The sequence below is a fragment of the Schistocerca cancellata genome, chromosome 5 (genome assembly GCF_023864275.1).
Source record: "Schistocerca cancellata isolate TAMUIC-IGC-003103 chromosome 5, iqSchCanc2.1, whole genome shotgun sequence".
Taxonomy (NCBI): Eukaryota; Metazoa; Arthropoda; class Insecta; order Orthoptera; family Acrididae; genus Schistocerca; species Schistocerca cancellata.
The window spans coordinates 783002696-783028799 of NC_064630.1; the positions used below are offsets into that span (position 1 = coordinate 783002696).

The following is a 26104-nucleotide window of genomic DNA, read 5'->3' on the forward strand; positions in this document are numbered from 1 at the left end:
GTTGATATCTTTCGATTATAAAAATGGTTCAAATGGCTCTAAGCACTATGGGACTTAGCATCTGAGGTCATCAGTCCCTTAGACATAGAACTAAGTAAACCTAACTAACCTAAAGACATCAAACACATCCATGTCCCAGGCAGCATTCGGACCTGTACCGTAGCAGGAGCGCGGTTCCGTACTGAAGCGCCTAGATCAGCTCGGCCACAGCGGCCGGCTTTCGATTATAATTTAGGCTTGTATTGTGTAATCTGTGTACTGTTATTTGTAATTTGTCTTCACTGCCCTGTGCGATTGTCTGGCCGTCAGCAAAAACCACTGCATTTAGAAATTTTCATGGCCCAATTCTCATCCCTTCAGGAATTTTTGTCCATCACCCATTCCCTGATCGTGTCGTCGATGTAGATGTTTAATGGTGTTCGTGAAATACTACAGCCTTCCCTTATGCCCTGTTTAACACTATTACCGGTATCGGCTCTTTGCCAGTATCTATTCCTATTTGGATTTTTTTGCATAAACCTGTCCGCCCGGATAATGCCGGCACGGTAGCTCAGCGTATTCGGCCAGAGAGCCGGTTGGCCTCTGTAATAAAAAAAAAAAACTGAGTGGAAGAATCAACCACCGAACTTGAACAGGATGTCTTGCGACGTCCGCAACGACCGAACACAACGATCAACAATGAAAAAAAAAAAGAAGAAGAAGAAGATAGCTGAGTGGTCAGCGCAGCGGTCTGTCACGCCAAGGCACCCGGGTTCGATTCCCGGCTGGGTCCGAGGTTTTCTCCGCTCGCGGACTGGGTTTTTGTGTTATCCTTATTGTAATTTTATCATCATCAGTGGATGGCAACGGGAAACCACCACTGGAATCACTTCCCTAGACGCTCATACGGTGTACCTCTCTGACCAGGCTTCGCCCATGGCAAGACCTACCGTAAGCCAGAACATAGTTTTTTTTTTAAGTATAAACCTGGGTATACTTTTATAAGGTGTCTGGGGAAGCCTTTTTTTTCACTGTTGACTAGATATTTTTCCTGCAGATTCTGCAAAATTCCTTCTCAAAGTCGATAAATGCTAAGTGTGTCTCCAAATTGAATTCTCTTCTCTTTTGTATAATTTGTTCCCAGTGAAAACATCGTCGGCACGAGATCTTCCTTTACGGAAGCCTCTTCGCTGTTCTAATAAAACTGAATCAGAAGCGTTTCGAAGCCTTTCATAAATTATTTTGCTATAGATTTTATGAGAAGCATTAAGGAGACTGATTCCCCTGTAATTGGTTGTCTTACTTCTGTCTCCATTTTTGAACAGTGAAATAACTTCAGCTCGCCTCCATTCGTCTGGTATCCTCTATGCAAACGATTGTTATAGATCACTGTGAAGTCTAGAAATACACTACTGGCCATTAAAATTCTTACACCACGAAGATGACGTGCTACAGACGCGAAATTTAACCGACAGGAAGAAGATGGTTCAAACGGCTCTGAGCACTATGCGACTTAATATCTGAGGTCATCAGTCGCCTAGAACTTAGAAGTAATTAAACCTAACTAACCCAAGGACATCACACACATTTATGCCCAAGGCAGGATTCGAACCTGCGACCGTAGCGGTCGCTCAGCTCCAGACTGCAGCGCCTAGAACCGCACGGCCACTCCGGCCGGCCAGGAAGAAGATGCTGTGATATGCAAATGATTAGCTTTTCAGAGCATTCACACAAGGTTGGCGCGGGTGGCGACACTACCAACGTGCTGACATAAGGACATACTCCAACCGATTTCTCATACACAAACAGCAGTTGACCGGCGTTGCCTGGTGAAACGTAGTTGTGGTGCCTCGCGTAAGGAGGAGAAATGCGTGCCATCACGTTTCCGACTTTGATAAAGGTCGGATTGTAGCCTATCGCGATAGCGGTTTATCGTATCGCGACATTGCTGCTCGCGTTGGTAGAGATCCAATGACTGTTAGCAGAATATGGAAACGGTGGGTTCAGGAGGGTAATACGGAACGCCGTGCTGGATCCCAACGGCCTCGTATCACTAGCAGTCGAGATGACAGGCATCTTATCCGCATGGTTGTAACGGATCGTGCAGCCACGTCTCGATCCCTGAGTCAAGAGATGGGGACATTTACAAGACAACAACCATCTGCACAAACAGTTTGACGATGTTTGCAGCAGCATGGACTATCAGCTCGGAGACCATGGATGCGGTTACCCTTGACGCTGCATCACAGACAGGAGGGCCTGCGATGGTATACTCAACGTCGAACCTGGGTGCACGAATGGCAAAACGTCATTTTTTTTCGGATGAATCCAGGTTCTATTTACAGCATCATCATGGTCGCATCCGTGTCTGGCGACATCGCGGTGAATGCACATTGGAAGCGTGTATTCGACATCGCCTACTGGCGTATCACCCAGCGAGATGGTATGGGGTGCCATTGGTTACACGTCTCGGTCGCCTCTTGTTCGCATTGACGGCACTTTGAACAGTGGACGTTAGATTTCCGATGTGGCTCCACATTTCAGATGTGTTACGACCCGTGGCTCTACCCTTCATTCGATCCCTGCGAAACCCTACATGTCAGCAGGGTAATGCACGACCACATGTTGCAGGTCCTGTACGGGCCTTTCTGGATACATAAAATGTTCGACTGCTGACCTGGCCAGTACATTCTCCAGATCTCTGACCAATTGAAAACGTCTGGTCAATGGTGGCCGAGCAACTGGCTCGTCATAATACGCCAGTCACTACTCTTGATGATCTGTGGTATCCTGTTCAAGCTGCATGGGCAGCTGTACCTGTACACGTCATCCAAGCTCTGGTTGACCCAATGCCCAGGTGTATCAAGGCCTTTATTACGGCCAGAGGTGGTTGTTCTGGGTACTGATTTCTCAGGATCTATGCACCCAAATTGCGTGAAAGTGTAATCACATGTCAGTTCTAGTATAATATATTTGTCCGATGAATACCCGTTTATCATCTGCATTTCTTATTGGTGTAGCAATTTTAATGGCCAGTAGTGCATTTCACCGTAAATTTCGGCCTTTGGTGGTGCGCAGGATAATGTTGTTACTACGTGACGGGAGTCCACAGCACTTTTGTACCTCCGTGCAGCGGCAACTCTACAACGTCTACCCCAGCCCATGGATCGGACGAGGTGGCCCAGTCGTGGACCCACCCCAACCACAGATCTTAGCCCTTTAGAATAATTCAAAGGGGAAAAAGGGGGGAGGGGGAGAAGTCGTGTAAGCGTAATCCATCCCAGAAGAGCTGATACTGGATCAACGCACTAATCTGCATGCGGCGCCATTCGGTTGCCGGATGGTACATTAAGAAACGTGTGTCCGCCGTTGTTGCGTCGTGTTCAAGCACTCCTAGAGGCTGTTAAGAGACTCGTGGGGGCGACTATGAACACCCTGTCTAACGCTGGTCTCTACACAGCATATCGTGCACTGTATTGTACCGTACCAGCATGACGAATTAATAAATACCCCTACAACAGACACCGTACAATTCCGGCCAAATGTCCTTATGATCATTACCATTTCAGGGATTTTCTTTTTCCTGTTGTTGGTCTCCATTTAGCAAAAACGCTCAGCAATACGCATGGAACACACGGCTCGTGTTCAGAGAACTTTCATTCATCAACGCCATTTACCGTGACAACGATGCGTTTTCGGACACATGCTCGTAGGACCTTTTCTCCTCCATCTCCTGACAGGAATCCGTCCCTGCAGTTAGTCAGTTTTATTAATGTTCACCCTGTATATGACCATCAATATACGAGGGCTATTCAGAAAGTAGGGAACGTTTCCGTTTGACGCCGCTAGGCGCGCGCCGATCGCGTATATTTTGGTACGTGCGTGCTCGGCAGCTCAGTCGGCATCCGCCCGTGACAGCGAGAACGTCTCTGCGGGTCTGGTTTGTCGGTATTCGAATTTGAAATGTGCGCTGCAATCGAAAACCCCACCTGTTGTGAGGTGCGGTCTGTGATACGGTTTTTGTTGGCAAAAAACCTAAAACCTGTAGAAATTTATCGTGAACTGTACGAAGTGTACGGTAATAACGTAGTGAGTGAATGTTCCGTCCGGAAATGGTGCATTCGGTTTAAAAATGGCCGAACTAACGTTAATGATGAAACGATTCGTGAAAACCGTAGCTTCACAATAACGGAGCTTTCGCTTTCTTTTCCACAAGTTTCACGGACTTTGTTGTTTGAAATTGTCACTCAAAAGCTAGGCTACCACAAATTTTGTGCACGATGGGTGCCAAAAATGCTTACAGAGCACCATATAGAACAGCGAATGGGGGCAAGGTTGACATTTCTGGAGGCCTACCACAAACATTGTGATTCATTACTGGATCGAATCGTAACCGGTGACGAGACTTGGGTGAAACACGTCAACTGGCAAACGAAATTACAGTCCATGAAGTGGGGCACACGAGGTCCCCCAAAAACCAAAAAAACGTTTGCAAACCTTGTCAGCAAGGAAGTTAATGGCGACAGTGTTTTGGGATAGGCAAGGTGTGCGTCTTATTGATTTTCTCGAACGTGGAGCAGCCATAAATTTTGCTCGGTACTGTCAAACTTTGCACAGCCTTAGAAGAACAGCTCAAAACAAACGCTGAGGAAAGCTGACGTCCAAAATTTTATTTTTGCACGACAATGCCTGACCTCACACGGCAAACCGCACTAAAGAACTCCTTAATCCATTCAACTGGGAAATTTTCCCTCATCCGCCCTGCAGCCCCGATCTTGCACCAAGCAACTTCCACTTGTTCCCCAAGATGAAGAACTGGGTTGCAACGCAGCGCTTTGATGACGATGTGGAAATCAGGGCGGACGTGACTCACTGGCTGAATTCTGAGACGGCAGATTCTACGACGAAGGTGTTTCAGAGCTTGTCCACCGCTACGATAAGTGCCTCAATGTATTTGCTGACTGTGTGGAAAAGTTGAATGTCAGTCGCTCTTTCAGATGCATATAAAAAAAACATATTCCTTGTACTTAGTTTTTTTAATGCCAAAACGTTCCCTACTATCTGAATAGCCCTCGTACATAAAATAGAAATGACCAATTCACTGCAGTCGTCCAGTGGCAACGATTCGTACGTAAGTAACATGGAGCTTCAGTGGAACCAGGACTTAATAGGTGTTTAAGGGCTGTTCATTGTCTGATACAGCTCTTTGACGTATCTTTTCTGTACGTTGGATGGACAAGCGTTGTTGTTCCCCAGTAGTCAGTAACGAAGTTACACTGATTTTAGGTTAACTTTAGAGATATTTTGAACCTCTTCTTGTGACCTCCAGCGTGGCGATTATCCTGTGTTAGTTTCAAATAACGTGCGCATTTTGATAATGTGAAGCTTGAACATAGTTCATACGCGTTGTCCATGTAATAACGACCAAAAAACGCTTTCAAATTTCATTTAAGCTCGTCGTTCGAGAGTTTTTCCAAATACAAGTTTACTCTCGACTTGGACGCCTCGGCCGCTGGTAATATTTGCTATTCTGTTTAAGACACTCGGTGGTGCGGCAGTGACTGTAGGAGAAGCTGTTTTTAATGGATAAACGTTGTGTACGAGGTGCATTCAAGTTCTGAGGCCTCCGATTTTTTTTCTAATTAACTACTCACCCGAAATCGATGAAACTGGCGTTACTTCTCGACGTAATCGCCCTGCACACGTACCCATTTTTCACAACGCTGACGCCATGATTCCATGGTAGCGGCGAAGGCTTCTTTAGGAGTCTGTTTTGACCACTGGAAAATCGCTGAGGCAATAGCAGCACGCCTGGTGAATGTGCGGCCACAGAGAGTGTCTTTCATTGCTGGAAAAAACCAAAAGTCACTAGGAGCCAGGTCAGGTGAGTAGGGAGGATGAGGAATCACTTCAAAGTTGTTATCACGAAGAAACTGTTGCGTAACCTTAGCTCGATGTGCGGGTGCGTTGTCTTGGTGAAACAGCACATGCGCAGCCCTTCCCGGACGTTTTTGTTGCAGTGCAGTAAGGAATTTGTTCTTCAAAACATTAACGTAGGATGCACCTGTTACCGTAGTGCCCTTTGGAACGCAGTGGGTAAGGATTACTCCCTCGCTATCCCAGAACATGGACACCATCATTTTTTCAGCACTGGCGGTTACCCGAAATTTTTTTGGAGGAGGTGAATCTGTGTGCTTCCATTGAGCTGACTGGCGCTTTATTTCTGGATCGAAAAATAGCATCCACGTCTCATCCATTGTCACAACCGACAAAAAGAAAATCCCATTCATACTGTCGTTGTGCGTCAATATTGCTTGGTAACATGGCACATGGGCAGCCATGTGGTCGTCCGTCAGCATTCGTGGCACCCACCTGGATGACACTTTTCGCATTTTCAGGTCGTCATACAGGATTGTGTGCACAGAACCCACAGAAATGCCAACTCTGGAGGCGATCTGTTCAACAGTCATTTGGCGATCCCCCAAAACAATTCTCTCCTCTTTCTCGATCATGTCGTCAGACTGGCTTGTGTGAGCCCGAGGTTGTTTCGGTTTGTTGTCACACGATGTTCTGCCTTCACTAAACTGTCGCACCCACGAACACACTTTCGACACATCCATAACTCCATCACCACATGTCTCCTTCAACTGTCGATGAATTTCAATTGGTTTCACACCACGAAAATTCAGAAAACGAATGATTGCACGCTGTTCAAGTAAGGAAAACGTCGCCATTTTAAGTATCTAAAACAGTTCTCATGCTCGCCGCGGGCGGTAAAATTCCATCTGCCGTATGGTGCTGCCATCTCTGGGACCTATTGACAATGAACGCGGCCTCATTTTAAAACAATGCGCATGTTTCTATCTCTTTCCAGTCCAGAGAAAAAAAAATCGGAGGCCTTAGAACTTGAATGCACCTCGTATTTGGGCCATTAGCCCGACGACGACCTACGTGGAATATGGAGAGAAACATCACTGAAATATTATTAAAGCTACAGGAAAGGATATTTTCTAATTTTTTCGTCAAATATACTGTAATTTTTGGCTAAGTTCGTTGCAAATGGAGTGGAACATTAACTCCGTGCCTTTTTGTGGCCCATATGACCTTTATCAGACAACGGTTGTCCTGCAAACATTCTCCTTAAATTTCTAGCATGTAGGTGACACTTATCAGTGATACTAATTGTTTTAAGACACCCAGCCCTATGGTGGTTTTATACTGAAGAGCCAAAGAAACTTGTACCCCTGACTGATATCGTGTAGAGCCCCCGTGAGCACTCAGAAGTGCCGCAACACGATGTGCAATGGACTCAACTAATGTCTAAAGTAGTTCTGGAGGAAATTACGTCATTAATCTCGCAGCGCTGTACACAAATCAGCAGCAGTACGAGGGGCTCGAGATCTCTTCTGAACAACACGTTGCAAGGCATCCCAGATATGCTCAATAATGTGCATGTCTGGGGAGTTTTGTGGCCAGCAGAAGTGTTTAAACTCAGAAGAGTGTTCCTGTAGCCACTCTGTAGCAATACTGGATGCGTAAGTTTTTGCATTGCCCTGATGGAATTGCCCAAGTTTGTCGGAATGCGTAATGGAAGTGGATGGATGCGGGTGATCAGACAGGATGCTTTCGTACGTGTCACCTATGAGAGTCGTACCTAAACGTATCAGGGGTCCCGTATCACTCCAATTGCACACGCCCCACATCATCTCCGTGCCTCCACCATCTTGAACAGTCCCCTGCTGACACGCAGATTCAAATGGCTCTGAGCACTATCGGACTTAACATCTGTGGTCATCAGTCCCCTAGAACTTAGAACTACTTAAACCTAACTACCCTAAGGACATCACACACAACCATGCCCGAGGCAGGATTCGAACCTGCGACCGTAGCAGTCACGCGGTGTCGGACTGAGCGCCTAGAACCGCTAGACCACCGGGGCCGGCTGCTGACACGCAGGATCCATGGTTCCATGAGGCTGTCTCCATACCCGTACCCGTGCATCCGCTTGATACAAACTGAAACGAGACTCGTCCGAGCAGGCAACATGTTTCCAGTCATCAACAGTTCATTGTCGGTGCTGACAGGCCCAGACGAGGCGTAAACCTTTATGTCGTGCGGTCAAAGGTCCACGAGTGGGCCTTCGGCTCTGAAAGTCCATCCCTGTTGTTTCGTTCAATGGTTCGGTTGCTGACGCTTGTTGATGGCCCTGCATTGAAATCTGCAGCAATTTGCGGAAGGGGTGCACTTCTGTCACGTTGAGCGATTCTCTTCAGTCGTCGTTGGTCCCGTTCTTGCAGGATTCTTCTTCCGACCGCAACGATGTCGAAGAATTGATGTTTTACCGGACTCCTGATATTCACGGTACACTCGTGAAATGGTGGTATGGGAAAATCCCCACTTCATCGCTACCTTGGAGATGCTTGTCCCATCGCTCATGCAGGGACTACATCACCATGTTCAAAATCACTTAAATCTTGATAATCCGCCATTATAGCAGCAGTAATCGATCGAACAACTGCGCCAGACGCTTGTTGTCTTGTATAGGCGTTGCGGACCGAAGTGTCATATTTTATTTATTACATATTTATTTATTACATATCATAATCATCAGTTATCTGCTATATTAGCAGGTCCTTTGCCTCTCCATTTTCTGCGATCCATTGCTTCCTTCTTAAGGCTGCTGTATGTTGTACCGTCCATCATGTCATCCAGTATCTGGAATCTCTTCCTTCCTCGCTTCCTTTTCCCTTCTACATAACCTTCTAAAACTGTTTTTCTTCTCTTTATTACATCTAGTAACTGCCTTTTCTCTCCCACTCTTCTCAGTACCTCTTCATGTTTTACTCTGTCCATCCAACTTATTCTTTCCATCTTCCGCCATGTCCAGATCTCAAAAGCCTCCAGCCTTTCTCTGTCTTTTTTCCTCATAGTCCATGTTTCAGCGCCATATAGAAGAACACTCCATACATGACATTTTATGAGTCTCTTTCTGAGTTCTCTGTCCAGACCGCTGCAGAAGATTCTCCTTTTCTTACAAAACGCCTCTTTTGCCATTGCTATCCTTGTTTTAATTTCTGTGGTGCACATCCAGTCGGTGTCTATCCTGCTTCCAAGATACTTAAAATTTTGCACCTGTTCTAGTGTTTCTCCATTCAGCACAATTTTTATTTCCTTATTTCCTCCTATTGCCAACACTTTTGTTTTATTTGTGTAAATTTTCATTCCATATTTTTTTCCGTTAGTTGCAATGGTGTCCACCAAATCGTGTAATTCTTTTTCCCCTGTGGCTAGAAGGACCATGTCATCAGCAAATCTCAAGCACCCTACTCTTCTTCCTCCAATTTATACATATATACATATATATATACATATATCTGTATTTGAATACACATGCCTATACCAGTTTCTTTGGCGCTTCAGTGGATGGTGTCTGTACGTTCCAGTTTCTAGTCAATTAGTAGTATGCTTTTCGTTACCTTCAGTGCTCCTCGTAACATGCCGATTTCCTCCATTTCTAGACAAATTACCTACTTGTTAAATCAAACATACACAATACGAATACGAATAGGAACCACAGAGGGACAAAGTCCACTTACAAACACGCCCATGCGCTGATGTGGGAAACACGCGCTCCATACTGTTATAAGCACTAGTGCGCGGGTAACAGGATGGGAAATCCTTAGTGTACAAGTGCTCAGTTCCCGGTCGAGAGTTATCTTCTTCTAATATCCTTCACAAGTACGTACGAAACATGAAGAAAGGGAATATTTTCACCAGTGCAGTTACGAAGCACCAAAAATATTTGATTATCTTCGGGGTGGGCAATTGGACGTTAATGAAAGACCAAATTTAAACAGTAGTTTCCGTAAGTAACCAAAATAATTATAACTTTGAATTATAAACGTCAAATGCTATAACACGTGGCCAAACTGTAGAATGCTGGCAACGTTGAAGATAAGACGAAATAGAGTTCTTTACGACGAATTTATCGTTAGATTTTGGTCATGCTTGAAATGCGCGGACAGGAGAGGATGTAACATCTTGATGCCCCATCAGTAGCAAGAATCTTGGAGAAGGAGCAGTAATTCGTTCCGACGCGGATGGATGTGGTAATTGGCTAGGACGTTGTTAAAGGAACTACCACCCAATTCTAAACACACAACTATTCCTGCTGCGCGTAGGGTGCACTCCCGTGGTCAAATTATGACGTGCTCTTCACTGAATTTTAGTTGTTATGCACTTACTTTACTATGTTTAGTATCACAACGGATTTATTCCCTCGGTTCACTTAGGTTGACCTTCGTTCACTATTTTTTTCGTTCGTGAATAGGCCTATTTTTCCGCTTATAGCCTGATGGTCCTTGAGTATAGACCGCCTACTTCTTAGATTTAAAACCAGGACGCAGCATCTCGCGAGGTACGATTCGTGTGTTTACAGCTGGTCGTACGTTGACAATGGTTACTTCTACAAATCGGAATTGTTAGTAAAGAAACATTAGACTGATAATTTGTGTTTCCTTAAGTTCACTAAATATTCTAGATGTTAAAATTACTTCACATTTATATAAATTTAGTTCATTACTATGAAACTACCTATTTTTTTAAGGTCCTCGTACGCATACTTCAGGTCATAAGGGATATTTGCTATTATCAATTTGCTCTTCGAAAACGGATACTGAGATGATAGTTACTTCTACACTTTACAACAGTGCATGAAACATTAACTGGTGAGCAATTAGAAGCTCTCTCTAATGACAGTAGTGAGGAATTACCTGATTGAGAGGTTGACGAATTCTCATTTTTGCCAGAAGATGGTCTTCCTGAGCTTGGTAAAACTGACTAGTGAACAATAAGCACGTTAAGATGTCTTGCCAGTAGCTAGGCGAAAAAGGAGTTCTTGTACAGTGAATTACCCTGACAGTGAAGATGTAGCTGATGTAGAAAAGTCGAGAACAGGTGTGTTGCAACCAGTTTCAGAAGTTAGGTTTCAAAATGTTGACCGACTACGAGAATTTGTTGGGGCAAGGAATGCCTCAGCATGCAGAAAACATGGCTGCAATCCCAAGGTAAGAGACACGTGCATCAAATGTGGAATGTAATTTTGTGCAAAATATGGACCGTACCATAAAGATTTATTTACTGGCAGTTGCGAATTTTATTACTTGCGAGAAATTATTGTACGATTATAGTTTTATTGCATTTATGTATTTCTTTTGGAGCACCAACAAAACCTCTATTGGAAATCATATACTTCAAAGTGTTAACGTAAAGAATCCTATTTTCTGTGTGCATTGGCTCACTCAGTTTACTGTTTCAAATTAGAATAAAACGTTTTTATTGAAAAAAAGCGAAATAAAATAGAAAGCAAAGATTAGTATGTTTACACAATAAGTGCGACATGAGGTCCACACATGAGAGACTCCAGTTATGCGTTAGTGAATCATCAAAATATATTTCACTTGCTTTTGTGTCAAGCTTCTTTATCAGTTTGCTGGAAAACATGAAAAGCAAAAATTTTCTGTGAATTTTTTTCCTCTCAGTGGTGAAGAGGTTATATTTGCACGTACGCTCCTGTGGAAAACTTAAGGACGAAACTGTCCCTGCTTGCATAACGTGTACCCCACCTATCGCCATATGAAGGTGCGCCAGGATTGTCGAACATGACCATTTTTGGCTGTTCAGTGTGACGTCCCCTCTCCCCTTTTTGTTGTCGCTGTTGATGCTGAGCCGCTACTGCTACAGCTCGCTCGGTGGAATGGAGACGCGACGCGCAGTGATGGCTGCCCCCGTCGGATAACGTGGAACATCACCTGAAAATCTCTAAAGAAAATTGTTCCTCGGGTAATGTATGAAAGTCCGTTTGCGAGTTCGCACAGTCATCTCAGCGATGCGAACTGCTTATTTTAATTGTCTGTACCCACTACCCTGTTCATTCTATTCAGCACGATCGAAACATTGGTAGATCGGACTAAAACAATCTTTGGCTCACACTACTTGGAGAACGAGCTCGATCATTTAAGAGCTGCTCTCAAACGAAACAGCTGCTCTGACAAAGAGATAAATAGGGCATTATACCCTAAAATATATGCGTCTTTTAGTGTAAAAGAACCAAATAAAAGGAAGGGTTTCCTCCTATTATAGAACAATCACAGATCTTATCAGCAGATTACTAAGAGCACATAGTTCTGACACAGTGTTTAAAACTACACGAAAACTGCTCGAATGTTTGAACACTGAAAAGTACCAGCGTTCGCTGCTTGCCCTAAGAGTATATAAAATCCATTGTACATAGGTCAGGTGTACAGAGGTAATACAAAAAAAAAGGATTAACAGCCGACGTAAGGGGCTCGAGAGCAGTTGTCCTGGAAACATGTTTAAATCAAACTTCCTGGCAGATTAAAACTGTGTGCCGGACTGAGACTCGAACTCGGAACCTTTGCCTTTCGCAGGAAAGTGCTCTAGCATCCTTTCTTCCAGGAATGCTGCAAGGTTCGCAGAAGACCTTCTGTGAAGTTTGGAAAGTAGGAGACGAGGTACTGGCGGAAATAAAGCTGTAAGGATGGGGCGTGAGTCGTGCTTGGGTAGCTCAGAGGGTAGAGCGCTTGCCCGCGAAAACAGTTTTAATCTGCCAGGAAGTTTCATATCATTGCACACTCCGCTGCAGAGAGAAAATCTCGTTCTGGATGTTTAAATCAGTTCATGCACTGTGTCCAGCTGACCATCAAATTCGTTTCTCCGATACTACACTTCGATGTATATCTAATCATCCCTATGCTAGGATGTAAAAAAGGCTACAGTAATTCAGAAGCACAAAAAAAATTTAAGGGTAGAAGACCGAAACTAGACTAGTTGTGGGCCTTAAAGCCAAATTAAACAGAGCGCCAACATTTCCGCAGTAGAAGCTCAATAACACTCGTCGGTGCGACCCTGCGATCTTAGGTTATTGTTTGAGGACGTCATGAAATGTCCGTTGCGTGGATAAGTGTAAGCAGTTAGGCTTACTGAGCTTCCTTACATTGATACTGTGGTGTCACCGCCAGACACCACACTTGCTAGGTGGTAGCCTTTAAATCGGCCGCGGTCCGCTAGTATACGACGGACCCGCGTGTCGCCACTGTCAGTGATTGCAGACCGAGCGCCGCCACACGGCAGGTCTAGAGACACTTCCTAGCACTCGCCCCAGTTGTACAGCCGGCTTTGCTAGCGGAGCTCTCATTTGCCGAGACGATAGTTAGCATAGCCTTCAGCTACGTTATTTGCTACGACCTAGCAAGGCGCCATTCACATTTGTTATTTGTCTATGGATGCCTGTACCGTCAGACCGATGTTCACCAATTATGAATTAAAGTTAAGTATTCCAGAAGCTATGTACTATTTTTGGCTACTATAATTCCTTGTCATTTCCCAGACTTCACACCAGCCTGCGTGAGCTTAAACGCGCGCCTTTCGGCTACCCGTCCTAGTGGATTGGCTGTCGGGTCAGTCCACTACAGATACTGCTGAGTGCTTTATAGCCTCTGATGGAGTCTCTCCAGCACTGGAAGACGGATTCTTTGGCGAAAATACAGTGAGGCAAGAAAAGTCATGCGATGGCGGTAGTATGGCGTAGGCAAGCTGTAAAACGGCATTGCTCTGCCGGAGCTATCGTCTGTACTCAGATTATTCGTGTGAAAAGGTTTCCGGTGTGATTGTGGCCGCACGGTGGGAATTAACAGACCCTGAACGCGGAATGGTAGTTGGAGCTGGACGCATGGGACACTGCATTTCGGAAATACGAAATTCCAGGCACTGCCTGGATAACACGCTGGCCGATTGCCTTCACTGAACGACCTAGAGTAGCGGCGTTAGCGTAGAGTTGTCAGGGATAACGGACAAGCGACACTGACTTGAAATAACCGGGTAAATCACTGTGGGACGCACGACAGACGGACCCGTTTGGACGATGCTGTGAAATTCGGCGTTAATGGACAATGGCAGCAGACGACCGACGCGAGTGCCATTGCTAACAGCACGACATCGAGTACAGTGCGTCTCTTGGCCTCGTGGCTTTATCGCAGGGATCGTAGACGACTGGAAAACCGTCACCCGGTCAGATGAGCCGCACTCTTAGCTGGTGAGAGCTGATGTTAGCGTTCGAGTATGTCGCAGACCCCACGAAGTCAAAAGTGATCAAATGTGTGTGAATTCCTAAGGGAGAGATCACCGGTCCCTAGACTTACACACTACTCAAACTAACTTAAACTAAGAACAACACACACACCCGTGCCCGAGGGAGGACTCGAACCTCGGCGGGAGCGGCCGCGCAATCCGTGACATGGCGCCTCAAAGCGTTCGGCCACCCCGTGCGGCCCACAAGCCATGGTGCCAAGTTGTCAACAAGGCACTGTGCAACCTGTTGGTGGCTGTATAATTGTGTGGGGTGTATTTATATGGAATAGACTGGGTCATCTGGTCATCTGGTCCATCTGGTCCCCCCGGTAGCTCAGTGGTCAGCGCGACAGAATGTCAGTCCTAAGGGCCCGGGTTCGATACCCGGCTGGGTCGGAGATTCTCTGCGCGCAGGGACTGGGTGTTATGTTGTCCTAATCATCATCATTTCATCCCCATCGAAGCGCAAGTCGCCGAAGTGGTATCAAATCGAAAGACTTGCACCCTGCGAACAGTCTACCCAACGAGAGTCCCTAGTTACAAGACATTGATTGGAAATGGTTATGTTCAGCTCCTTGGACCCATTCATCCACTTCAGGATCCCAAACAACGATGGAAATATTATGGATGAGAATGGGCAGTGTCACCGGGTCTCAATTTACAGCGGTTGGTTTGAAACACCTTCTGGACAGTTCGAGCGAATGATTTGACCACCGAAATGCCCCGATATGTATCTCATCGAACATTTATGGGATATAATCGAGACGTCAGTTCGTGCACAAAATCCTGCACCGACTATACTTTCGCAGTTGGGGACGGTTGTAGAGGCAGCATGGCTGAGTAATTTTGCAAGGGACCTCCAACGACTTCTCGAGTCTGTGCCACATCGCGTTGCTGCACTTCGCTGGGAAAAGGTGGTCCGAAACGATATTGGGAGGTATCGCATGACCTTTGTCACCTCAATGTATGTGGTTCGTAATAAGGCATAATGCCCATAAAATTACACAACTCGCCATTAAAATTGCTACACCACGAAGATGTCGTGCTACAGACGCGAAATTTAAGCGACAGGAAGAAGATGCTGTGATATGCAAATGATTAGCTTTTCAGAGCATTCACACAAGGTAGGCGCCGGTGGCGACACCTACAACGTGCTGACATGAGGGAAGTTTCCAACCGATTTCTCATACACAAACAGCAGTTGACCGGCGTTGCCTGGTGAAACGTTGTTGTGATGCCTCGTGTAAGGTGGAGAAATGCGTACCATCACGTTTCCGACTTTGATAAAGGTCGGATTGTAGCCTATCGCGATTGCGATTTATCGTACCGCGGCATTGCTGCTCGCGTCGCTCGAGATCCAATGACTGTTTGCAGAATATGGAATCGGTGGGTTCAGGAGGGTAATACGGAACGCCGTGCTGGATCCCAACGGCCTCGTATCACTAGCAGTCGAGATTACAGGCACCTTATCCGCGTGGCTGTAACGGATCGTGCAGCCACGTGTCGCTCCCTGAGTCAACAGATGGGGACGTTTGCAAGACAACAACCATCTGCACGAACAGTTCGACGACGTTTGCAACAGCATAGACTATCAGCCCGGAGACCATGGCTGCGGTTACCCTTGATGCTGCATCACAGACAGGAGCGCCTGCGATGGTGTATTCAACGACGAACCTGGGTGTACGAATGGCAAAACGCATTTTTTCGGATGAATACAGGTTCTGTTTACAGCATCATGATGGTCGCATCCGTGTTTGCCGACATCGTGGTGAATGCACATTGGAGGCGTGTATTCGTCATCGCCGTACTGGAGTATCACCAGACGTGATGGTAAAGGGTGCCATTGGTTACACGTCTCGGTCACCTCTTGTTCGCATTGACGGCACTTTGAACAGTGGACGTTACATTTCAGACGTGTTACGGCCCGTGGCTCTACCCTTCATTCGATTCCTGGAAACCCTACATTTCAGCAGGATAATGCACGACCGCATGTTGCAGGTCCTGTACGGGCCTTTCTGGATACAGAAAATGCTCGGCTGCTGCCCTGGCCAGCACATTCTCCAGATCTCTCACCAACTGAAAACGTCTGGTCAATGGTGGCCGAGCAACTGGCTCGTCACAATACGCCGGTCACTACTATTGATGAACTGTGGTATTGTGTTGAAGCTGCATGGGCAGCTGTATCTGTACACGCCATCCAAGCTCTGTTTGACTCAATGCCCAATCGTATCAAGGCCGTTATTACGGCCAGAGGTGGTTGTTTTGGGTACTGATTTCTCAGGGTCTATGCACCCAAATTGCGTGAAAATGGAATCACATGTCAGTTTTAGTTTAATATATTTGTCCAATGAATACCCATTTTTCATCTGCATTTCTTCTTGGTGTAGCAATTTTAATGGACAGTAGTGTATCAAGGACGCATATAGCGGCCCCGTAATCCTCCATGGTTTGGTAGTGCCCTAGTATGTCCATTACAGTCGTTGAAGTTTACTGCATTTGTGTGACTGCGAGAAGCTTTCGTTCGTACTGACGAGGATTACGAGAATTCAGATGCGATAGTTGGAACCGGCCGCCGCCGCCGTCACCGCAGAGTTCACTAATAGGCCTCGACCTAATTTGTTCGGCAGTGGCCCCCGACTGGGTAGTGCGTTACCGCAGAGTCCCTCGCCCGCTTTATTGCGGACCAGTACGTACTGCTACTGCAGCCGCGTCCGCCGGCGCTGACCTGGGATTAACCGCGCTGCCGCCCCCACAATCGGGCCGGCAGATCCCATTACGCCCGCCGGATTGCGTTTGACGTGCGCGCACCGCGGCTCACACGACCTGACTGCCGGCGACAACAATAGGGGCACTCTGGTAGTCCAGCCGCTCACGACGGCAGCGCTGGAGCGGCTCTGGGCAGCCCAAGTGCCCTGATTAGTGTGCAGCACGTCAGTGATAAGGGACCGAATCCGCGAACTGTGTGGTACACCGACAGCGGTAATGACACTCGCATTCATAGAGAAGCGAGCAAATGGGACTTCACGAGAGTTGACTGTGCAACTTCTGCGGGTGTGTACAGTGTGTCCGGAAATCCCCGTTACAAACTTCTTGGACTTGTAGAGGTGAGTCTGTGGTGTCACCGCCAGACACCACACTTGATAGGTGGTAGCCTATAAATCGGCCGCGGTCCGTTAGTATACGTCGGACCCGCGTGTCGCCACTATCAGTGATTGCAGACCGAGCGCCGCCACACGGCAGGTCTAGAGACACTTCCTAGCACTCGGCCCAGTTGCACAGCCGACTTTGCTAGCGATGGTTCACTGACAAATTACGCTCTCATTTGCCGAGACGATAGTTAGCATAGCCTTCAGCTACGTCATTTGCTATGACCTAGCAAGGCGCCATTACCAGTTACTATTGATGCTGTAAAACATGTACCGTCAAGAGCGACGTTCACCATTTATGGATTAAAGTTAAGTATTCCACCAGCTACGTCAGTTTTTTCTAAGTCTAATTTCCTTGTCCTGTTCTAGACCTCACGCCAGCCTGCGTGAGGTTAAACGCGTGCCTTTCGGCTTCCTCCTAGTGGGTGGGCTGTCTTGCCAATCCACAACAGAGTCAGTACATATACTACTGGCCATTAAAATTGCTACAACAAGAAGAAATGCAGATGATGAACGGGTATTAATTGTACAAATATATTATACTAAAACTGACGTGTGATTACATTTTCACGCAATTTGGGTGCATAGATCCTGAGAAACCAGTACCAAGAACACCCACGTCTGCCCGCAATAACGGCGTTGATACGCCTGAGCACTGAGTCAAACAGAGCTAGGATGGTGTGTACAGGTACAGCTGCCCATGCAGCTTCAACACGATACCATACCTCATAAAGAGTAGTGACTGGCGTATTGTGAAGAGCCAGTTGCTCGGCCACCATTGACCAGACGTTTTCAGTTGGTGAGAGATCTGGAGAATGTGCTGGCCAGGGCAGCAGCCGAGCATTTTCTGTATCCAGAAAGGCCCGTACAGGACCTGCAAAATGCGGTCGTGCATTATCCTGCTGAAATGTAGGGTTTCGCAGGGTTCGAATGAAGGGTAGAGCCACGGGTCGTAACACATCTGAAATGTAGTGTCCACTGTTCAAAGTGCCGTCAATGCGAACAAGAGGTGACCGAGACGTGTAACCAATGGCACCCCATACCATCACGCCGGGTGATACGCCAGTATGGCGATGACGAATACACGCTTCCAAAGTGCATTCACCGCGATGACGCCAAACACGGATGCGACCATCATCCATTCGTGCACCCAGGTTCGTCGTTGAGTATACTAAAACGTCCCCTTAGAAAAATTTATTAATGACTGTGCTGATAAACCTCTTACATTATTTGATTATCAAACATCTGAGCAGAACTGAACGTACTCAGACATTTCGCTCTTTGCCTATTCTGATCAACACTAAACTGACACACAATATTTTTAGCGCAACGCAATCTGACTTTCAGAAATCCCTACAAAAGAATGGCCCTGACTAACAATAATTTATACCTTTCATCAATCACTTAACTCACAAAAATCTTCGTTACTCGAACTACTGCAATACAGCGAGCGCCACTACTGCCAGATAAATAAAAGATTCAGACTACTGAAGGCACTAACTACTGATAGGCATAGTTAGCTAATGAAAGATTTTGATAGAGAACAAACAATGTATTAAACTTAATAGTGTTCAAAGGTCATAATATACACTCCTGGAAATGGAAAAAAGAACACATTGACAGAGGAGTATCAGACCCACCATACTTGCTCCGGACACTTCGAGAGGGCTGTACAAGCAATGATCACACGCACGGCACAGCGGACACACCAGGAACCGCAGTGTTGGCCGTCGAATGGCGCTAGCTGCGCAGCATTTGTGCACCGCCGCCGTCAGTGTCAGCCAGTTTGCCGTGGCATACGGAGCTCCATCGCAGTCTTTAACACTGGTAGCATGCCGCGACAGCGTGGACGTGAACCGTATGTGCAGTTGACAGACTTTGAGCGAGGGCGTATAGTGGGCATGCGGGAGGCCGGGTGGACGTACCGCCGAATTGCTCAACACGTGGGGCGTGAGGTCTCCACAGTACATCGATGTTGTCGCCAGTGGTCGGCGGAAGGTGCACGTGCCCGTCGACCTGGGACCGGACCGCAGAGACGCACGGATGCACGCCAAGACCGTAGGATCCTACGCAGTGCCGTAGGGGACCGCACCGCCACTTCCCAGCAAATTAGGGACACTGTTGCTCCTGGGGTATCGGCGAGGACCATTCGCAACCGTCTCCATGAAGCTGGGCTACGGTCCCGCACACCGTTAGGCCGTCTTCCGCTCACGCCCCAACATCGTGCAGCCCGCCTCCAGTGGTGTCGCGACAGGCGTGAATGGAGGGACAAATGGAGACGTGTCGTCTTCAGCGATGAGAGTCGCTTCTGCCTTGGTGCCAATGATGGTCGTATGCGTGTTTGGCGCCGTGCAGGTGAGCGCCACAATCAGGACTGCATACGACCGAGGCACACAGGGCCAACACCCGGCTACATGGTGTGGGGAGTAATATCTCCTACACTGGCCGTATACCACTGGTGATCGTCGAGGGGACACTGAATAGTGCACGGTACATCCAAACCGTCATCGAACCCATCGTTCTACCATTCCTAGACCGGCAAGGGAACTTGCTGTTCCAACAGGACAATGCACGTCCGCATATATCCCGTGCCACCCAACGTGCTCTTGAAGGTGTAAGTCAACTACCCTGGCCAGCAAGATCTCCGGATCTGTCCCCCATTGAGCATGTTTGGGACTGGATGAAGCGTCGTCTCACGCGGTCTGCACGTCCAGCACGAACGCTGGTCCAACTGAGGCGCCAGGTGGAAATGGCATGGCAAGCCGTTCCACAGGACTACATCCAGCATCTCTACGATCGTCTCCATGGGAGAATAGCAGCCTGCATTGCTGCGAAAGGTGGATATACACTGTACTAGTGCCGACATTGTGCATGCTCTGTTGCCTGTGTCTATGTGCCTGTGGTTCTGTCAGTGTGATCATGTGATGTATCTGACCCCAGGAATGTGTCAATAAAGTTTCCCCTTCCTGGGACAATGAATTCACGGTGTTCTTATTTCAATTTCCAGGAGTGTATATAGCAGTTCATGACATCCAGTCTTACAAATTTACTGTCTCTGATGGACACACGTCCAGATCATCCGCTCTCAAAACTCTCCCATCTCTCTCCCCACATCCACCACTGCTGGCGGCTCACCTCCAACTGCGCAACGCTACACGCTGTTAACAGCCAACTGCCCAACACTACAATAGCCAGCAACAACGCAAACCAGCCACAGACAGCACACAGCACAGCCAGTGACCCTCATACAGAGCGCCACGCGGCGTCACCAATAAAAAAAAACTAAACAGCCTACTTACAATACCGTCGCAGGCGCTTCTGTCTGTGATGCAGCGTCAAGGGTAACCGCAGTCATGGTCTCCGAGCTTGTAGTCCGTGCTCCTGCAAACGTCGTCGGACTGTTCGTGCAGATGGTTGTTGTCTTGCAAACGTCCCCATCTGTTGACTCAGGGATCGAGACGTGGCTGCACGATCCGTGGCAGCCATGTGGATAAGATGGCTGTAATCTCGACTGCTAGTGATACGAGCCCGTTGGGATGCAGCACGGCGTTCCGTATTACCCTCCTGAACCCACCTACTCCATATTCCGTTAACATCATTGGATCTCAACCAACGTGAGCAGCAATGTCACGATACGATAAACCGCAAGCGCGATAGGCTACAATCCGATCTTTATCGAAGTCGCATTTCTCCACCTTACACGAGGCAACACAACAACGTTTCACCAGGCAACGCCGGTCAATTGCTGTTTGTGTATGAGAAATCGGTGGGAAACTTTCCTCATGTCAGCACGCTGTAGGTGTCGCCACCGGCGCCAACCTTGTGTGAATGCTCTAAGAAGCTAATGATTTGCATATGACAGCATCTTCTTCCTGTCGGTTAAATTTCGCGTCTGTAGCACGTCATCTTCGTGGTGTAGCAATTTTAATGGCCAGTAGAGTATACAAGGTGATTTAGTGATGATGATACAAACTTTCAGGGATGATGGAGATGGATAAATGTATGAATTCGAGGTAACGGTGCATGGTTCTGAATCGAACGAGCCTGTGTTACAAGCTGATATCGTTCTGTAGCTCTGACAATAGAGTATACGTAACGGTACTGTTGTTACCAACAATGCAGCAACTTTCAGAGGTGTTAATAAGGACGAAAGCTAGATAAGTGCCTCGTAAACATGGGCTCTAAAATGCAAACCTAAGGACCTATGAGCCCTTGTCCATCTTCGCTGGTGTGAAAGACATCCCCTCTATTGAACAAGTGCTCGTAGCTCCTCAAGCATACATTTTAGATACCATGTTTGCTAGATATTTTTTCTTGCTTCGGTCCAGACTATCACTTCTGAAAGTTGCCTGCCCTGCAGTGTTAACAAAAACAGTACCAGTACACATACTCCACTGTCATAGGTATAGCACGGTTTTTGCTTCTAACTTTCTGCTCGTTCGTTTTCGGTGCAGGGACCCCTTACCTCAAATTGCTACATTTAGCCTTCTCCATCAGCCTTGATAGTTTGTAATCACGGAATCACACCCTATTCACATGGATTTACAGGCGCCAACGCCTTTAACTTTGACCCTCCATAGCGTCGTCGTTGGATGGCATTTTTCGGACTTTGGTTCCTATACAAAATATTATGTACTCGCTCCCTGCTAAAAGTCATAGGCGTTTATAACGTGAATTTCCGAACACCCTGTATGTTCCAGGTCTGTGAAATCCTGGAGTGATTTAGGCGTTGAAAAAGGTGATGTACAACCCTGTCATAGACAATCCTGAATTAATGTGCACATACGATGATAGGTTTCTATCGATGAACGCCAACTTTGTCACCCCCTTCTTACAATTTTTGTCACCCCTTTGTTCAATTTTGTCACCCCTTTGTTCAATTTTGCCACCCCTTTGTTCAATTTTGTCACCCATTTGTTCAATTGTGTCACCCCTTTGTTCAATTTTACAGATAAATTATGGGTTACCAGCCAAAACTTCCTGTCTCTTCGACTGTTCAGCAATGGAGCTCACAACCTACAGGTGGTGTTTCTATTGTGGCCTGTCTAAGTTGCTTCTTTTTGTTTAAGACAGGGCTATAGAAGAGCGATAGGGATGTTTTGCTGCAATGGGATCCAAAATCCGCATACTTATCTCAAGCACCAAGGAAAAGGCGAGACAGCCCCTTGAAAATATGCTGAAAACGAGGATTTCACAATTATGAGCTACTATTGTCACATACAAACTATTTGCGGGAAAAGAATGCACGAAAACACCAAGAAAATAGCGCTGGGATTTCGGCACAGCCATTCGACAGAATTACTAGATACACGGAGACAGAACGAATTGGAAGGAAAGAAAGTAACAGTTACTGAGCCTTGACAGTGACAGAGACGAGAATGAGGAGGCGGGTGCATGTACCCACTGCGTAATATTGACGCGCATAGGCCTGCTGGTGGTAGGCTGTTTGCAGAAATGGATGCAAGCACAAGTTGTTAAAGCGATCGCAGAAATTACGTGACTATTCTACAGAAATGACCAGATTTCTGTTGCGAGTTTCCAGTACACATCTATCTCGAAAGTAATGAAGTGCCGCAGGTGTTGCAACTAAGATGTCGATAGACTTGCACGGAAATCTTCATGGTGAAGCAAGACCACCTGAGCGCGAATAGATAGTGCTTCAGAGTGAGACTTGGGAGTGTGTTTCTTAGTTTTATTGCCTCGGTGAAGACACTGTGGAGTGACTGCACTGGTAAAAGGCGGTTCCATGTAGACAACTTGACCTCGTTTCAGGTGGAATGGTGTGGGGGAACTCCCTGGCTTTTAGGTCGGTCATTCTGCGGTGGCGCCAGTCCAGCATCCTCGTGAAAAAAAAAAAAAAAAAAAAAACTTCTTTTCACAGCGGCGTGGCGATACAGCAGGTTTGAAGGTAACGGCTCATGTTTTCATTTTAACTAACGCGTTATCTTGGGACTGTTTTAGTAAATTTATTTCCAAGAATCTAAAAATGATGCATACCTTCTCGTAATTGGGAAGAAAATTACTTTCTTAAGGAAATTTGCCTGTTACACTTACCTGCTCATTTATTGTGCATGCAACAAGTCCGTGATTGTGGTCTTTTGGCTTCTATAATTTCCCGGGTTCGATTCCCGGCGGGGTCAGGGATTTTCTCTGCCTCGTGATGACTGGGTGTTGTGTGATGTCCTTATGTTAGTTAGGTTTAAGTAGTTCTAAGTTCTAGGGGACTGATGACCATAGATATTGTCCCATAGTGCTCAGAGCCATTTGAACCATTTTTTTCTTCTATAATTGAAATCTGTATTTGGATTCAGAGTTAATGTATTATTTCGTAAATCCTGCTTAATAAGAGCTGAACGATACGGCCATTGGGGCCACTTCAACTATGTGAGAGCAAGAGAAATTTTATGGTGCTGGAAAGAGGCGGTAGTTCCTGTTCTCATTTCTTACAGTTCTTCATATACATTCACTTAAATATGCATGAAATACTTAGCCTGCACAATTTGAAATAAAAGAGGGGCAATTAAGTGTGCATTGAAATTTATTCCTGAAATTCAGCTTAACTGTAATAGGTGTAGGCGTTATCTACAGCGACATATGAAAATTATTTTGCCGGATCGGGACTCAAACCTGTATTTCCCGCTTCTCCGTAGCAGTCGCCTTAACACTTGGGTTATCCAAGCACAATGCCCGGATCGACACAGACTTCCACTTGTTACATAACTATCTGTTCCTTTTCATAGATTACTAACTTATTTACGCACGCTCGCAAATCTCGTGAGTCCCGTGCAGGTTAGAGAATCAAGACAATGACGAGTCATAGAAGTACCGTTGTCATTTTCATTAGAGGACCGTCTTCGCCTTATACACGGTGTTTCCGGAAGACGGAGCAAAAATTTAACAGGACATAGGGGATGCGCCAATCAACAATTTGAGAAGCCAGCTTAAGGAGATAATAGAAATAGAAACAGAGTCCTGTGTACTGTTTTATTTACATTAGTTACAGTTAACTGCAGACACCCTCACTGACGCAGTGAAAGTGCCATTTGTAGTGTATCTCACAAAAGGTGTTGAAATTAACGGCCATCGACCTCAATGCAAGCATGACATAGGCGTACACGGTTTTCACGCACCCTGACAGATATCCCTGAGGTGTTTCGAATCACATCACAGGCAGCTACAATCTGGCAATTAATTTCATCTCCGTATCCACTGGGGTCTCAGACACAGGTAACTTTTAGATATTCCCATAGGAAATAATCAAGGGGGTTCAGGTCAGGAAACCTCGCAGACTATCGAATAGGACCCCCCCCCCCCCCTTCTAATCCAGCTACCAGGAAATACTCCCTAGTAATCAGACTTGTCGTCCTCGTTTCCTTCAAGAAAATAAAGAATGCACATGTAAATAAACAGCACAGCACGTGTAAACTTGTACTCATGTTAGTCGTAAATAAGCTGGAAAACGAAATTATAAGTAAATGGACACCCTAGCTGCAAACGGGCGTTGATGTACTTCATTGGGGACATGTTGAAAATGTGTACCCCGACCGGGACTCGAACCCGGGATCTCCTGCTTACATGGCAGACGCTCTATCCATCTTTTTTTTTCTTTTTTTTCCACAATGAACCGCTGCAGGAGCAGGACGACAGGTAGGTCAGGGGTCGACACCCGAAGCCTGGCCATCCCGCCGCCACGCCCAAGCAACGTGTTCGAGTTCGAGGATCGAAGGATCAGGAAGAGGATGTAGTGGGTTTGTCGATGTTGTTTTATTTATTTATTTCTTTAATTTTTATAACATTTTTAATTTTTTTTATTTTTTTTATTTTATTTTTTTTAATTTGTTTTTCATTTTGTATTGTATTTATAGATTTATTTTTGTTTCATTACAAAGAAAGATCCTACAACTACCGTTGCCGAGCGTCCGAGTCGTCTTCTCGTCTGTTGGGAGGGATTCCCCCCTTTTCCGTCCGTAGAAGATCAATATGCTCCAGGATTCTTCTTCATTTTCAGCGTCTCATACCCGGAACGCCCCAGTGAGCAGGAGGATCCGCAAATAATGAACCTAAATAATTTGCGAAACGAGTTCTGTACTTCGGGTGGCGGCTGAAAGCTGCATGTGTCGTCATCAATAGGGACCAAAAGTCGAGTGTGCCTTTGGGAGCATCGCAAAATATGTAGTAAACGGCCATGCCTTTTAGCCAGTTAACGGTGTTCGTTCTGGTTGATGGCAAGTATACGCCGACGGGGCGCAATACATAATCAGGGGAGATAGACTCCGGCAATCGCCGCAAGAGTAACGCCAGCATGCGCTGCGGCACAAGTCAGACGGTGTGCGTCCGAGTCAGCGACTGAGCATGTCGGACACAAGGGGTCGTCCGTCAGATGTATGGAATGTAGCCTCTGACGAGCAGCGAACTTCCCATTCACAACCACGTACCACAATGAACGCACCGTCGTAGGTAGAAAAGGCGTGTGTACCGCTCGCCACACCGTGTTCCAGGCAACTTCAGGATGTCTGTGGGCGACCGTATTTACAGGTTGCTGCTGTTGATAGAGGCGATAATAGTCTTTTGTGCTGGGCTTCCGTGTCGTCGGAAGTTCTGACCGTAAGTAGCTGAAGTCAATCAAGAACTCTCTAATGTGGGTGAGTGCCGATGAAATGTATCCTACAGAAACCGGGGGATGCAGAGAGTGTGGTGCCACTTCCGCTATCAGGGTGCCCGTCAGAGTGGCGTGGGCAGAGGTCCACTTGCGACGCATAGTGTTGAGATAAAGCGATCGCGCACGGTTATATACATGAATTAAATCGATACCGCCCGCCCGCTGCGGCAGC

At 46.5% G+C, this 26104-nt stretch overlaps 1 protein-coding gene across 1 annotated transcript in view; it reads right to left on the bottom strand.

Moving 5' to 3' along the window:
* Positions 1–16941: 16941 nt before the first annotated feature.
* LOC126188804 (uncharacterized) overlaps positions 16942–26104 on the bottom strand; it is a 78375-nt gene continuing 69212 nt past the window's right edge. The window contains exon 3 of the mRNA XM_049930417.1: positions 16942–17039. Coding sequence (XP_049786374.1) covers positions 16942–17039 — 98 coding nt within the window. The remainder of the gene's footprint in view (positions 17040–26104) is intronic.